Source organism: Glycine soja, chromosome 12, assembly GCF_004193775.1.
Source record: "Glycine soja cultivar W05 chromosome 12, ASM419377v2, whole genome shotgun sequence".
In the NCBI taxonomy this organism is placed as follows: Eukaryota; Viridiplantae; Streptophyta; class Magnoliopsida; order Fabales; family Fabaceae; genus Glycine; species Glycine soja.
Genome location: NC_041013.1, coordinates 37,180,029 through 37,197,558, shown reverse-complemented (window position 1 = coordinate 37,197,558; position 17,530 = coordinate 37,180,029). Strand labels below are relative to the sequence as shown.

At 33.0% G+C, this 17,530-nt stretch overlaps 2 protein-coding genes across 2 annotated transcripts; both read right to left on the bottom strand.

The window, feature by feature from the left end:
• Positions 1–4,953: 4,953 nt before the first annotated feature.
• LOC114378976 lies at positions 4,954–5,754 on the bottom strand. The gene has a single exon (XM_028337550.1). The coding sequence runs from the start codon at positions 5,752–5,754 to the stop codon at positions 4,954–4,956; it is 801 nt and encodes a 266-aa protein (XP_028193351.1).
• Positions 5,755–10,215: 4,461 nt separating this feature from the next.
• LOC114380477 (zinc finger protein BALDIBIS-like) lies at positions 10,216–13,732 on the bottom strand. The gene is made up of 4 exons (XM_028339554.1): positions 13,514–13,732; positions 13,155–13,403; positions 12,618–13,017; positions 10,216–11,910 (listed from the first exon to the last, which is right to left on the bottom strand). Exons 2-4 carry the CDS (start codon positions 13,294–13,296, stop codon positions 10,950–10,952), a joined length of 1,503 nt encoding a protein of 500 aa, XP_028195355.1. The 5' UTR covers positions 13,297–13,403; positions 13,514–13,732; the 3' UTR covers positions 10,216–10,949.
• Between the last annotated feature and the right edge of the window lie 3,798 nt (positions 13,733–17,530).

Sequence of the window (17,530 nt, the reverse complement as noted above, 5' to 3'; positions counted from 1 at the left end):
AACAATTATTATGATTATATGCTATAAAACTATACTCATATCTTTGATGATTTCAAAGTTAAGTTAATTATTTTATATTTTACTCTTTTTACTTATTTAAATATTAATAAATACGAAATATACTGGTTATAAGAAAATATGTGATAAGTTACTTTAACAAATCATAATATTTGATATATTGTATTTTATGATGATAATCCCATGAAAAGATTGATCATCAATATGTTTAATTTTAAAAGATATTCATAATACTTATAAATTTCATTTATAATGAATTATTTATAATAAATTATAAAATAATAAAAAATTTATTTTATAAATATTTTATAATGCAAAAGTTTAATGAATTTAAATTTAAATAATTATAAATTTATATTTACTATTTCTTTTTAATTTATACACATAATGAGCAAATCATGGAAACTTTCAATAGGCTTAAACATATTTGAAGATAATACCTGCTTAATTAAAAATATAATTAATTTTTTTACTCAATTTTAATGTAATTATATTTAATATGATACTAAATATTTAGAAAAAGATAAATTTATTAATATATATATATATATATATTAAATAATATTAAATACCAATAAAATATTAAGAAATTATATTTTTAAGAAATTAAGAAAGGTGTGCTTTGCGTAGTTGCGTTGCAGACCATTAACAAATTGCTACTTCAATTGGACTTTGTTATTGTTTGGGCTTGCTCTATCACTAAATGTGAATTGTCACTTGAGTTGCTAGCTACAAAATAAAAATTTAATTTCTTAACAATTATAAATTTATAATAATAATAAAATAAAATAATATATTATTTAAATTTGGTGGGTTGATGGGCTGATCCATCAACCCACGGGTTGAGCCCACCTAATCCACGGGTTAAGTGGGGCGGGCTGAAAAATTATCGGTACCTATTTTTTTTTTAATTCAGCTCGTCCCACCTCTAATCCGTAGTGGACCGGGCTGGCTCATGAACCGGAACCCATGCAGAAAGTCATTGTTTTTTTAGTGATGGGCAAGAAAGAGAATGAATGAATGCAAGAAAGTAGACAGAGCATTGAGATGATAACCACGGTCCATCATCTTGTACAAATTATATTGAGAATCTAGATAAAATTGTTAAGGCGGCTTCTGTTTCTAACTAGATAAATCAAATCAGAAGTTGTTAAGATTTGTTATCTTTCACAATGAAAAAATATTTGTTATATTCCTTTAATGATTTTTTAAGTTGTATTTTCTTTTTGTTACCTGCACCTGGACAAAGAAAAATTCTGATGTCTTTTTTTTTTCTATTTACAAAACCTGGACATAAAAATATTATTAAAAGAGATAACGGGATGAATAGGAGGGTAAATGCTATTTTCAACCTCTGTTTGCTAAGTTCTCTCTTCTCATTATAATATTTATTGTCCATTATATCTTTTTATTTCTTAAAATATAATTTTAGAAATTACTTTTTAAAATAACATATATTAGTTCTACAAAGTACTTTTCGAAATAACATATAAATAGCATGTTTGTTATTTTAAAATTATATGTTAAACCATATATCTATATTATTCTTTAATATAGCAAATATATATATATACATACATATATATATATATATATATATATATATATATATTATTTTTAAAACTTAATATAGCAAAAATAAAAATTTGAAAAATGCATGCTCTCGGGACAAAGCTTTTCAACTAACGACAAGCCCCTTTCTCTCACTAACGAAACCCTTTCTTAGTTTGTTTTCAAACCTCACTTGACCCATACTCATACAAAGCTCATTCTCGATTCTCGACTATCACTCATTTCTTCAATCTATATTGACGTTCTTGAAACCCTAGTCAGATTTTTGTGTGTGCATGAATCTCCATCCCTTTTTTTATCAGCAAAAGTAATATATATATATATATATATATATATATATATATATATATATATATATATATATATATGAAAGTATCAGTGGTACTAATGATAAAGTAGAGGTTTTTAGGAAACCTGCTGGATCCAATAGGGATTTCGGCCTAATAGGATCCGAGCTAGTTACCAGTTATACCATTATACAGTCCATCAGCTGATGTGTTGTCCTAGTTACCAAAGCCTACAATTAGATTACTAGACCACTGGTTATAATGCATTACAAAATCTGTCTCCATTGCTCTAAACCATGACCAAACTAGGAACACTGCATCTTCCAACATCTTGCTTCCATTGAATGATTCGTTTGAAAAAATGATTATATTTCTATGCCGCCAAATGGTCCAGGTTAAGGCTACCCACCAGCATTTCCATTTGTTATAGTTTTTCTTTCCATGCCTCCTGTTTGTGTGCCACAAGAAATGTTGTCTTGGATTAACAGGATATGCCCTTAGGGTTTTAATCCACGATAGGGATTCCCACCATAGAGGTTGTGTTTTGGTGCAATCGAAAAATAAGTGGGATGCATCCTCCTCCTCATTTCTGCAGAAGGGGCAGAATGCATCACTTATTTGTACTTGTCTCCTTCTTAAGTTGATTTTAGTCGGCAGCCTGTCTCTAATCAGCCTCCAAGCGAAGATTGAAGCTTTAGTTGGGATTTTTAGCTTCCACAAGTCCCCAAATGCAGTGTCCATTATCTCTTCCGCTGCTGCTCCTTGTAGAATAATGGTCGTTATGTTGTGGTTTCCACACCCAACAATCTACTATGTGTTGTTGTATTGTGACATGTGATATGTCCCCCATAAAAACGACAGCCGCATCAATTTCATTATCAAACAGTGACCTTCTCCATTCAAGATTCCACTCCCATGCTATTTCTATAAATCTGCCCACTTGATTGATGAGTTTTTGTTGTTGGCAAGATATTAGATATAGCCTGGGATATTTCCTCTTTAATGATTCACCATCATCAGTCCAACAGTCCTCCCAAAATCTGATTTTGTCACCACTCCCCACCCTCCATTTTGTTTCATTTTGGAAGACGTTGCTCAGCTGTTGTTCATGGATGACTGCCATGAGGTCCTGTCACCAAAATGATTCTTTGTTGACTCTTTCACCTTCAACCAATGACCTCCAGCCTCTATATTTGGATTCCAATATTCTAGCCCATAATTCCTTATTTTGGTGGAGTATGTCCCACCTCCATTTTCCAAGTAATGCTTTGTTGAATGTCATAATATCTTTTATGTCCAGCCCTCCCTTTTCTTTTGGGAGACAAATTATTTCCCATTTGACCCAAGCAATCTTCCTTTGTTCCAATCCTCCTCCCCATAGGAATATCCTATGAATTTTGACCATCTTCTCCGCTATCTTGTTGGGAACCCTGAAAGAAGAGAGAAAATAAATGGGGATAGATGTTAGGATTGATTTTATAAGAGTCACTCTCCCTTCAAAGGACAAATGTCTTTGTTTCCATTTAGCCAGTTTCCTCTCAAATTTTCTAATGATCGGATCCCACAACTCACTACGCCTTGGGTTTACCCCAATGGGAATGCCCAGATATATGAACGGAATAGGCAAAATTCTGCAATTCAAATATTCAGCAGCCTCCTTGCACCACTGCTCAGATTTTCCCACAGCTCCAAAACTACTTTTCGCATAGTTTATTTTAAGGCCAGAGGCAAGTTCAAAAACTCTCAGTATCGCATTGATTACCTTGACATTTTGCAATGTGGCTTCACCGAAAAAGATAGTATCATCAGCATACTGTAAAATGCTGACTGGTATTTTATTTTTCCCCACCGGAAATTCAGTGAACAACTGCTTGTTTACTGCTTCCCTCATGAGAACAGTTAAGGCTTCTACTACAATGTTGAATAATAGGGGCGCTAATGGGTCACCTTGTCTAAGGCCCCTTTGAGGAGTAAATTCTGAGGTGGGACTGCCATTTACCAACACCGAGACCAAGGCAGATTTGAGGCAGCCCTCAACCCACTGAATCCATTTATTGCAGAACCCTAATCTTCGCAGCAAGTAAAATAGAAAGTCCCACGAGATAGAGTCGTAGGCCCTTTCGTAATCTACTTTGAACACCAAACATGGCATTTGGCCCCTTCTAGCTTCCTCCACTGCTTCATTAATGATGATTACACAGTGCAGCAACTGTCTTCCAACTATGAAAGCGATCTATCGTTCATCAATTATGAGTGGTAGTATCCTCTTTAGTCTGTTTGCTAAGAGCTTGGCCACTATTTTGAAAACACAACCTATTAGTGAGATAGGTCTATATTCGTTGAGGCTTTGAGGATCGGGCACCTTAGGTATTAGTGCAATAAATGATGCATTACCTCCCTTTGGGAAAATTCCATTAGCATGGAATTTGTCAAGGAAGCGGAGAAAGTCAGGTTTCAGAATCTGCCAAAATTGTTTGATGAATTTAAAATTGATACCATTTGGGCCTGGACTTTTTTCACTACCGCACTCCCAAACCGCTAACTTTATTTCTTCCTCAGTGAAACTTCCCACCAGCATATTGTTTTCTTGTTACCCAATACAGCTGAAGCTTATGCCATTCAGGACTGGTCTGCACTGTAAGGGGTCTTGGAATCTCAGTTGAAAAAACCTGCATACTTCCTCTTTCACTCTGGCTGGTTCCTCGACCCAGGATCCATTGATATACACTTCATTCAATGCGTTATTCCTTCTATTGGAATTAAGCAGCAGATGGAAATAACGAGAATTGCAATTACCTTCTTTGATCCATTTTGATCTCACCTTCTACCTCATTAATGATTCATGTGAATTGGCTACAGTCCACAAGTCTTGCTGCAACCTTTTCTGATACATAATTTCTTGGGAGGTCAACTGTCTGTCAGCTGTGTCATTTTCAAGCTTATTTAATTCAGCCTCTATATTCCAAACCTTCTTGAAGGTGTCTCTGAATTGCTCCTTATTTCACAGCTTCAACCTCTCCTTGAGGCATTTGATCTTTTCTTTTAGGGCGAAAACACCCCACCCCTTTTGTTGTGGCTATGACCAACATTCAGAAATTGTCTTCTCGAATGAGCTATCCTTGAGCCAGCAGTCAAGTATCCTGAATGGTTTGGGCCCCCAATCCATATTTTTGGATTTGAGCAGAACCGAACAATGATCCGAGAAATTTCTGTCCAAAATAAATTGTGTACTAGTAGGCCATTTGGTGAACCAGTCAGGGGATACAAGTGCTCTATCCAGTTTACTTTTTGATGTCCCATTTGGTCTAAACCACGTGTAATTTCTCCCCACCCATGGTGGCTCTACAACTTCAAGATCCTCTATCCACTCATTAAATTCACTGACGATTTTGTCCTCCGCTCCCCTCTGGGATAAGCCCACCCTTTCTGCTGGGTTTCTGACATTGTTAAAATATCCCAACAAGCACCATAGGCCCGTAGGGTTCAGATTTTTGAGTTGTTTGAGAGACTCCCAGAGAGCTCTCTTGCTACTAGGATCGCAAAGAGCATATATGTTAGCTATAATCAGCTTATGATCCTCTCCAATCCATACTTCTTCCAGTAGAATAAACCCTCTGCCACTAACTTTACGTTCCACTTTGAAACTTTTCTCACTCCATATACACAATAGTCCCCCTGCTATATTTACAGCAAGTTGTAGTTCCCAATTCACATCAGGATTTCCCCATAATGCCTGGCACATTGTGTTGTCAATTTGCTCTTTCTTCATCTCTAGGAGGCATAATAGGTCTATGTTGTGCTTCCTCACTAGCCTCCTTATTGTGGGCCATTTGACCCTCCTTCCAAGCCCTCTTACGTTATATGACAAGATATTCATTGACCACAACTCTTATTGCCCAGCTTCTCTGCCTCTTTCCTATCTTTGTTCTCCATAGCCCATATCTTATCAATGATACTTTTATGATCTGTATCCCACAACACCCCCATTTGTCCTGCCATCATCCATTGATGTTCTGCCTCCTGTAGGTACTGTGAGCTATTGGCACTAGTACTTGGTGGTTCTTCTACTATTTGAACTTGGCATGCACTAGACATCAGAGCCTCATTTGGAGGTAACTCAGCTTCCTTGCTACTCCAATTATTTTTTGTGATATCCACTTTGATCTGCTTCAGAGTGTTTATCTTTGTACTTTCATCCATTTGACACACATTTGCACTGGTGTGGGCCTTTTGCTTTCTACACCCCTTACTTCTCATGTACATCTTCAACATTCCTGGTGTTTCAGTATTAACAGTTGGGTTTAGATTTTGTTGAGTAACTAATTCAACAGGGGTAGGGCTAATAAGGCCCACTATCGGAGGCCCAGTAACGTCAGCACTAAGGTCACATGCTTCCTTGTGACTGTTGGTAACTGGTGTGTGTATTGTTTCTTTATTTTTAATTATGTGTCCACTAACATCTGCTTGCAGAACACATGTATCATTAGATGGTGCCAGCTGTATGTTACCCACTCCACAATCGTATTGTGTGCCTTGGTCGTGCATGAAGTCAATGATCCCTGCCTTATGGGATGTCCCTGCTACACTCTACTCTCCACTGCTCCCGTCGTGTGGCTTCCTCTAGGCTCTGGCTATTTCCTCATTTGTGAAACATGTCTCCATCTCCGATGTAGGTTGCCTGTCTAATGTCGTCCCATTTACTTCTCCCGGGACTGACATGCCAGTACATGTGAATTGCCAAATAATAACTCTTACAACTATTTGGCAACTACGAGGATAACAGAGAGCATATAATATATTATTACATTCAAAATGTAAGATAAAACTAGAAGGTATAAATAATTAAAAACATACTGAAAATTTCTTTCAAGTGCCATTCATTGACATTTTTGTTAAGCTTTTCTACATGAAGAACAAGTGATTTGCGTATATGAGAAGGTTTCCTGAGTTCAAACATAGGAGATAAATACATAAGCAAGAAGTACGAGTAACACAAAAGGAAAAAAAGTCTGTTAATAGATCATATCCAAAATTAAAATTAAAATATATAAATATAATTATTACAACAGTTTGAAGGATATAATATGGACTAAAGGAACATGAGACTGTCATCACCAGACACTACAGAAAACTGTATCAACTATGTTGTCCCACAGTCAAATTTCCAACCCACTTTACCAATCTAATTATCTCACAGTGTACAACTCAAAAATACAAACAGCAGAAAGAAAATCAAAGAGACCATTAACAAGGTTTTAAAATGTTCGCAACCATAATTTCAGGAGAATGTCAAAGATTTTAGAGTCACAGACCACAATTTTGGCAGCAAGGTCAAAGATTTCAAAGTCACCATGACTGTATGACAACTGCAATTGCAGTTGCATATGTCCATTCATTGTGGAAAAACCACAACTACGGCACAATTTAAAACTTTGACCATTAATCATCTTTAGAAACGACACAAAATGAACAATCAATCTTGTAGGCTCGATAGGATTCAATTTCCACATGTCTCCCAATCACACCACACTCAAAAACTTCAAGCATAGCATCTAAGAATTAAAAAGAAAAAAACACAGATCTCTACTTCAACATCAATCCCCAGCTAAGAGAACATCGCATGCTTTTAAATTTGAAGAACATATACGAATTGAAAAAACTTTCAGCGTGAAATCCAAAAACTTAAAAACAAGAGTTCTCAATTTCAACATCAATCAACAGCCAAGAGAACAACACACACTTTCAAATTGAAAAAAAAGAAGACACAATCAAATTTCGAAACACGGAGTACTTTCCCCGTTTCAATCACAGAAATTAGCGGAATCTTTAGGCTCTCAATCATGCCGCACTCAAAAGTCAATACCACAAGCGAAAACATTCAGCAGCATGAAATCCTAAAACTGAAAAAAAGAGTTCTTAATTTCAACATCAATCAGCACTCAGCAGCCAAGAGAACAACACATGCTTTCAAATAGAAAAAACAGATAAAATCAAATTGCACTCCGATCGAGGAAATTAGCAGTACTTTCGACGCCTCTGCGGGGGAGGGTTGCGACTGCGAGAGCTTCGGGAGGAAGAGGAGGAGGAGGGGGAAGAGGAGCGAGAGGAGGAGTCAGAAACAGAACCGAAGGGAGAGCGACGACCTCACCCAGGTTTCGCCATTGTTGTAGCAGAGAGGAAGGAACGAAACCAAACCCTCGATAAACCCTGACTCCTACAACCAGGCTAAGGAGTGAAAGTGAAAGTGAAAGTGAATGAGATGTTGTAGTTGTCAGCTTAGAAAATGAAAAATAATGGAAATAAAATATGATGAATTCAAAGATGGTGCTAGCTAAAACTCATTAGTCAGGTTACAAATAAAGACGGTGTTATACAAAAAAACTGTCATTAACGCCTTTAAAAAGTTGGTTTAAATGGCAAAAATAACACCGCATGTTTTACTACATCGATTTTCCAATAACCGATATAGATTTGATGATGTTGAATGATCAATTTGTAGTAGTACAACATAACGACTTTTTTTTTTTTTCTTCTAAATCATTCATCAAGCAAGAGGATCTATTAAGTTGGGGTTTGAGTAGAGCCTAATCAATAATTGTTTTGGTCAAGTATTAATCATTTGATTGAACATATGGACTATTAACAATTAAATGAACTTGGAGGTAAAGGAGTTTTCAAATATTTGTTGAAGATGTTGTATGTACAACTAAAGTGGAAAACTTAATTATTGTTGTTAATTTTATACGAGTATTTTTTATAGGTTAAATTATTATAGTAAAGTAAGTTCTAAACTATTTGTAAATTTATAAATAAATTCTTAAATTATTATTGTTTAATTGAGTTCTTAAGATTTTTAAAACTACCACAAACTAAATTATTGTTTTATATATGATAGTTTTAAGCCACTAAAAGATAATTTCATGGACCAACTTTTTTTTGTTTAGGGACCCAAGTTAAAAAAAAAATACTTCAGGAATTTATTAAAAAATTCACAAAAAAATAGTGATCTACTAAGTAATTAATTTTTTTTTTATATGCATATCTATGAAACAAGATAAAAGGTAAGAAATGGTAGTAAAAAATGTTAATTATTTAATGTTTAAACTAATAAAATGATATGTTATTCACGGCATCTTTTGATTTTGTTATCCCGAGACAAACAATTACTAAAAATTATGTAATGGAAATTTTAAATATAAAATTGTGTCTAAAAATAATAAATATTTTTAAAAACGAATTTTTTATCAATTTTTTTAAAATTATTATTTATTTAAAGTTAGATATATAAACAATTATAAAGAAAGAAATAAAAAAACTAAATCTCTCTTTCATAGATTTCTAGATCTATTCCTATATATAAATAAGCAGAAAACTACTGTACATATTACTTTGTTTAATTGTTGAACTTGAATCACTCGTGATGTTGTTATACATCAGATAACATATGTGAGTGTGAAAAACAACAAAACTGAAATAGCTGGAAAGAAAGCTTTTGCCTCTTTATGTAGTATTATATTTCAAGAGGAAAGCAGTTCACGGCCTCCCAAAGGTCACAGAAAACAAATAAAAGTAGGTCATAGCCAAGACGCTGTAGCCAGTAAAGTTGTATCAACGCAGCATCAGCTAAGTGAAAGAAGAAAAGAAAACTATTAAAATACTTAATTTGCTCTTAATATTGCAGTGTTTTTGGATTAGCGTTTTCAACGTAGGAGTTCCCAATTTTTGTGTCAAACAAAAAATGTGGAAACTACTACTCTCTATAACTTTTTGAGGTGCATTTTAATGTTTCAGAATGTTGAACCAAACAAATACTTTATTTGATTTTAAGAATGTGATCTGAAGATGACATTGAATAATATATTCTGAGTTGTACGTGTAAATCCATTTTGGTTGTATATTTTTTTTTAAATTATACTTCTTTTAATTAATGATTATACATTAATAATAAAATTTCTTAATTCAATGAATAACATAATATTATATTTATGCTAATAATATTTTTAATTATATACTATAAAATATATCTTAATTTTAATTTTAAAATTTAATTATTCATCACTTAATACTATACGGAAAAGAAAAATAATGCATGCGTGCACGTCATTTTGGAGTAAATGGGGTAGGAAAAAAAGATGAAAATAAACTAAAGAATAAAGACAAGGTGACGATTGAGACATAAAAATAAAGTAAATTGAAAAAAATAATAATAACACTTAATTATATACTAGTATAAAGCATAAATTAATTGGTGCGACTATAATAATTCTGAACGACCTAATAATAAATTATCTTAAAATTGACACATAGGACAAGAAAGCGAGTGATCGACTAATTAAGATAATCAATCAGCTAAGCCATTATTCAATCAACGCACGTAAGTGCTACAGTTTCTACAACATTCATGGAGGAAAGCGCTTTGCGTACGTATATCTACTTCTTTGCCCTGTAATAATACATTATAATGCAACTACGAGAGAAGCTAAAACTTAAAGAAATTAAAACAAGCAAATTAATTCTTAACCTTAACAATATACAATACAATACAATACACCAAGCATAGCATAGAATGCAGGGAATATATATTGTCTCTTCCAAAACGCAATGGCCCCCACTTCCTTCACGGGATGGCTTTATGACATCGATATTTATCATCACGTGATATCACCCCTGTTCACTGTACATGCTTCCGAATCCGACTCGTTATCATATCATGTGCCTAATCATCTCATTGTTATCGTACGTGACTTTGAGGTAAATAATACACATATCATCTGCTACTACTGCTAATAGCTATGTTAGGTTAAGGAGTGTTACTTGGGATACTCTTTAACACATTTTTTTATTCATTAAAATATATTAAAAATTATAAAATTAAGAGATAATCATTCAATATTAGGTAAGATTTATTAAATTTTATAATTTTAATAAATTTTCAATAATAAAAATAGATTTGATCAAAAGAATATATTAATTAAAGAGTATGATTCTAATATTTCTCATGTATCATAAAACTTCACTACCTTAACCTTAACTTCATTAATTATTTTTGAACCTAGCTCGCTATCTCCATGATCAGTAATGTCCATGGAACTGGCTTTGCAGGTTCATCACTGCTCCAACACCCATGAAATCTTTGGTTAAGTGCTCTTCGGTGTTGGAAGTACTTGATTGTAGTACCTGTTGATTCTCCATTCTTTTTGGTTCTCCACTTTCCCACTCTTCAATCCGCGGCATCACCATGTGCTCCAAGCCCTTATTCATGCTACTCAATGAAAACCCTTGATCTCCAATGTTGGTGCTTGCTTGGGAATTCACGATGTGGTTGAAGTTCTCAGCCAGCTGGTTTCCTTGCCTGAACAATTTCTGAATTTCAACCACGTTATTGTTGTGGCGGTTGTTGTTGCTGGACGTGCTTGAGATGTTGTTCGGGTCCAACAAGCCAAAGTTGGAGTTGTCGAAGGCCGAATTATTATTATCACTCAATATCCTTGCAGATTCCATGTGACTTGGGTACAAAGAGCTCACGCTATGCGACAAGTTTCCTTTGTTTTCTTCTTGCTCTAGCTTCAGCCCATGAGCCATAGAAACATTGGCATGTGTAAATGATATTGCTTCTGGGGGGTATCGGTAATTCAGCCACTGTCCCTGTGACGACGACGATGTCCCAAACATGTTATTCACTTCAGCCAAAGTTGTTCCTGGTGAGAACAAACTTGAAGAGTTGCTTGAAACGCTTAGAGGATGATGATGATTAAGCTGAAGAGGATTATTGGTCTGGTCTAGCCATAGTGGCATCCTTAGCTTATGCTCATGATGGTTCACATCCGCAAAATTTCCAATGTATGGTTCTTGGCCTGGCCCACCAAACTCTGAATGAAACCCATGTAATTGTAAACCCTGTGGCATTACTCTTGGAGCTTGAGCAGCATTCATCAAAATCTCGCTTCCAAGGTTTGACAAAACCGACGGAAGCCTCGCATTTTGCTCCGCCATGGCGTCACAAAAAGCCCTATGCGTTACAAAGCTGTCCTTCCTGAATTGTCACACAAGTATAACAATTAATTCCTCAACATTATTCTCCGTTTCTCAAGTCAAAAACTTATTTAATTCATGTCCCGGCATGCATTAAATTCAATGAATTAGACACATGATATATTTTATCTGGTGTCATAAATAGTTTGACAAATCAAATTAACTTATAGCTTCTCAACTCTTATACAAGCAAAAACAATTAATTTTGTATTAATTAAGAAAGTTAGTTGATAGTGTATAATTTTACCAATCTCAAAGTATAAAATAAAATTATTTTTAAAATGTATTTCATTAAAACTTATTATTAAGAAAAAAATCATTGAAAATAGAATTAGAATTAAATGAAGGATATTTAGGAGTAATAGTGTTAAATATGACAAAATTGGTTAAATTTATTTATATTTAAGTCTAATATATAATTTTTTTTTTCATATCAGTTTAGAGGGATAGGGAAATGATAAAAGGAGAAGGGATGGAGAAAAAAGTCAGGTTCAAATACCTCCAACTAGTATTTCTAATAAAACTGGATAAAAAAAATTAACTTATACTCATAATATATTAAGCATACATGCATGCATAAGGATGTTGAGCTTCTTTGACTACAATGGACATAATTAAAGCAACAAATGAAGTACTAATATATAATTAATTGAATGAGGTTGATGATATATTGAAGGGGTGGGGTAATATAGTTGTATTAATAGCTACCTGGAGAATATTGTACCACAGTCACATTTGTACTGTCTAGTCCCACAAATCTTGTTATGGGCTTTCCAGTCAGATTGAACAGCGTATTTCTTGGAGCACTTTTCGCACTTCCACTTCTTCTCACCGTGCTTTCTACTGAAGTGCTTTTTTATCCCGGTGAGGTCCCCCAGGGCTCTGCAAGGGTCGTGGTGCACACAAGTCTTCTCTGGACAAACGTACACCTTCTTCTTCACCACCTCTTCCTTGTTTCTCTGCCGCAGCTTCCACGGCAAGTTGTGCCCTCGCCGGTGCAGCTGCAGGTTCTGGTCCCTCTGGAAACCCTTGTTGCATACTTCGCAGATGAATCGGTTGGTAGCCATCAGCGACTTTGGCGACAGAGCAATCACTTCTGCATTCGGATCTGCTTGGTCCATGCAACCACAACCACATAATTAACCCGTAATTAATTACAAATATATTTTTTCTGAATTAAGAATCAGAACAGTAAGTACATATATAGTATGCAGAAGAGAAGGATTTAATTAAATAATAACTTGCCTGGTGTTCCGGGTAGGCTTCTTTTTCTCTTAACCGAATTAGGGTTAGGATTAGGGTTTGAGTTTGGTTCATGAAGTTGAACCGTGGAGTCTCTGAGGTTGTTATTGTTGGAAGGAGCAGGTATTGCTTCTTGAGACATCATGTTTGGAACCGAAGAAAATTGAAAACTATCCTAAATTAACAAGCTATACCTTGCAAATTCCGAAAGTACAAAAGCTTTGAAGCAGACAACAAACCGTGACATAGGCACTGCATAAAGAAAGTAACATCCAAGAAATTTAAAATTTGGATTTGAGACAAGAAAAGGTACATAGATATATAGTATAGAAGAAAATGAAATTGGGTGGTGTGTTACGTACATGTGAATCGCGCTGACAGCAGAAATGCTTGAGTTTGGGGGGTTGAATTTTTGGAGAATTGGTGAAAGAGAGGAGAGAAAGAATAAAAAATTGATTGTTGCTGCCCACTGAATGTGTTATTAAATTTCTCTCCTTATCAACACGGCTGCTATGGGTGTCAGTCAGCCATAGACTAAGCTGGACCACTTTCTTTCTTTCTCTGCCTCTCGCTTTCGCACTTCATATATTCCAATAGGCAATAGCTACTAATCAAAGTAACAGTGTAATTCTATACCAAGTCAAATTATACAAGCTTTCGAGGCACTTCGCACTGTTATTTGAGTTAGACCCAGCACGTGCATTCATCGATCAATATTTCAATTTCATATACATACATTTATCTATGTATCTTTCTTAATTTCGTAGACTGATGGAGCTGGCTAGCATTGCTTCTTCACCTTGCCATTACCTAGAGTACTTGCTTATGTTTTTAGAAGGGAGACATTCCTAATAAATTTCATATTTAACTTTGGTTTAATTATCATCTTAATAAAATAAAATATCAGTTACTATTAAAATTTTCAAGATATACTCATTATGTTCATTAATATACAAGCAAAACCCCTAAATTATTCATTCAAAAATCATGTTAATTAAAGTGTTAATTGTCTCATTATAGTTATTTCAATATTTTTGTTATATCATGCATTAATTATTTTAATTTTTCATAAGGTGGTCAAATATGATAATTTAAATCATCTTTTTTTAATAGAAAGTTTAAATCATTTTTAAATAAATAAAATTCTTGGTAGATGCTCTAACTTGCACCCAGCTAGCTCTCTGATTAACGAAATCTATGCTTTAATTAAGCCAATACGGATAGCCTTTCTTGGCATAACATACAAATTTCCCAGCAGATGTTTTGGCAAAACATGGGATGGGTTATTTTGGATTGGGGTTGCAATATATATAGTTTAATGTCCCCCAGATTTTCTTTTCTTTCATTTGCTGGCTGATGATCACCCATCTCTTTTATTCGTTAGTTAGCTGTATGTCTTCTTGTTTCCTGCTCGTTTTGGCTCTTTTCTAAATTAAAATAATAATAATTTGATGAGTAAATTGATTTATGATACACATACAACAATTTATAGAACAAATTTTTTATGTCTATCTCTTTCTCTCACCTTACATTTCAAATTCAAATTTCTTTATCTTTTCTCTCTTTTTTTGATTGTACACTTTAATTTGTTGTATAACATGCTATACAAGCATATACCATTTCTCTCTTTTTTGTTTTAACAATTACCCTTACTCTTAATTAATATATTAGTTATCAAGATTACTTTTAATCTGCCTTAAAGACGGATCTAACTCAAGAGTTGTTAAAAGTTAAAACTTTTCGTTGATATTTGTATTTCTACAAATAAAAAAAATATATTCACTCCATTTTAGAGTAGTATACAAATATCATGACACTTTACAGCCAACTGTGAAAATGATTATGCCATAGTTGCATCATTATACTGGTAGTGATGAATAGGGTAATCTCAGGACAAAGATGGAAGAGAGAGAAAGAGGGTGGTGCTGATGCTGTCCGTGAGTCTTAACTGGTTGGGGATGGAAATGGGAGCCCACAACACAAAAACGATTATGTGAGTGAGAGAAAGTTTGATACTACAACAACAAAGCCACGAGATAACGGGTACCGGTTGTAGTGTCGAATACGATCACGATTGCAGCAGATTGGACACAATATTATAATATATAATATTTGTTTTTATTTTTGTCTTAGAAAAAAAAAAACTGCTTTTATATTTATATTTGAACGAATAATAATTTTAGTATTCATTTTTTGTATTTATCTGTATCTGAATATTGGTACCTGTTACTTGAAAGTTGAAGCAAGGTGGCCTAGCAACAGTATTACGCAATACGCATAATAATAATTTTAATATTAGAAAATTAAGTTATTAAAATAAGATTTAAATTTTATAACTATTGTTGTAATAAGTGAATTTGACATCATAATTTATTTTAAAAGCTTAAGGTTGATACCAATTGTTGTGCATATAAGAAGTTAAATACCCAACTTTTTTATTTTATAATGGACTATAAATAATCTTAACTCAAAATCTTAAAACTTAAATTTATATATCTTATCCTCATTTACATAGTATTTAATTTTCTCATTCCTAACCAATATAGAGTTTGATATCAAGGTTGTACTCCAACAATTACAAACTAGAAAAATAGTATAATATTAATTTTTATTTTAAAATTAATATATCATATATGCTCAAATGTGAGTGGAATGAATATTAAAACAATTACCATCACATTTATTTATATACTTTTTATGAATAAATATTAATATTTAAATTTAAATTAATTTAACAGATAATTTTATTTTGATTATAGATATTTTATATTGATACTTGCTTGAGATGGAAATGTGATTCTTAGATCGGAACAAGCATATCCCCTGTAATTCTCTATCCCTCTCTTGTTTAAATATTATATAAGAATTAAAAATTTGATAATTATCATAAATTAAAACATTTATTATCATGTTTAATTATTATTTTTAAGAGAATAATTATTAATTAAGAATAATTTAAAATTCTGTTATTGTATAATTTTTTTCATTTTACTTATTTATGAAGAATTTGATATTTTTATATTTTCAAAAATTTAAATATGTTTATGTATTTTTAAATAATTAGTGATACTTATTTTATTGAACATTGCGATAATTAACACAAAATTATAAGATAACTCCTTAGCAAGTATCATTCATATTGCTTCACTTTTCTCCATAAATTCGCCCCCGTGGCCTACATCATGATCTGGTGTCCTGCGCAATTTTTCGTCTTCTTTCTTTAGTTTTGCTTTGTTTGCTCGACCACAGAAAATAATAATAAGAGCAAAATGTGTTTTTGAATTTTAATTTTTCAGTTAAAATTGAATTTCGCTTTTATATTTTTGAATTGGTGAATTTAGTTCCTTAATTTTTTTAAAATATATGAATTTAATATTTTTTTCTAATTTTATAACAGTAAAAAACAGTTAATAAATGATAAGTTGAAAGACTAAATTTACATATTTTAAAAGTTAAAAAATTAAATTCATCAATTTAAAACTACATGAACTAATCTAAGTTTAATTGAAAGTTTAAGAATCAAAACACATTTTGTAAACCTTCTATTGAAAGAAAAAAAAAACGTATTAACATTCATAACGTATCCAATTTATATTAATCTATGGTACGTCTATAATACTCAACGATAAAAGTTGAACGTGAACGTGATCATGAAATAAATAACAATCGTGGCTAAACATGCACCCATGATTATTTTATTGATTTGCTTCTGCTTTTTTCGGCTTTGGCATCTAATCTTTCGCTCAAAGGGCATAGGCGCGAGGGATCATATAATTTGTTTCAGAAAAAAAAAATGTCCTCATCCTTAACCTGTATACACTTCTTTTTGGAATCAAGGTAGTACGCATTTGCAAATGTTTGGTACTTTTTTTCTTTCTATCGTGAAGTCATCATTTACGAAAACCAACCTTCTAGCAGCTCTGGAAATGGAAAAAATTAGTGACATTTAAATTACAAAACTATCATGATTTGAATTAATCTTCACGTAATACGTAATACGTAATACGTAATACGTAATACGTAATTTAAATTTTAGTAATTCTTTTTCATAACTTAAAAACCAATCTTGAATACATGTTCTATAGATATTAATCGGTTTATAAAAACGTAATGTCTTGGAATACATAACAATTTCTAATAGTAATGGGGGCTCCCAAAAAATATTCCACGCGTCTATGTCTGTGCTGGTATTTAATTAATTCATAAAATACCCCATTGTTTGTCACGAGTTTGAAATCCGATTTTTCAAATCTAGGGAGAATGTTCACATGTATGCATTGTAATTAAACCCTGTTCGAATTAAAATATTCAAATTAATAAATACGTGTGTGTGTCAGAAATCAGAATAAAAGTCAGTAAGATATTTTTTTAAAAGAAAA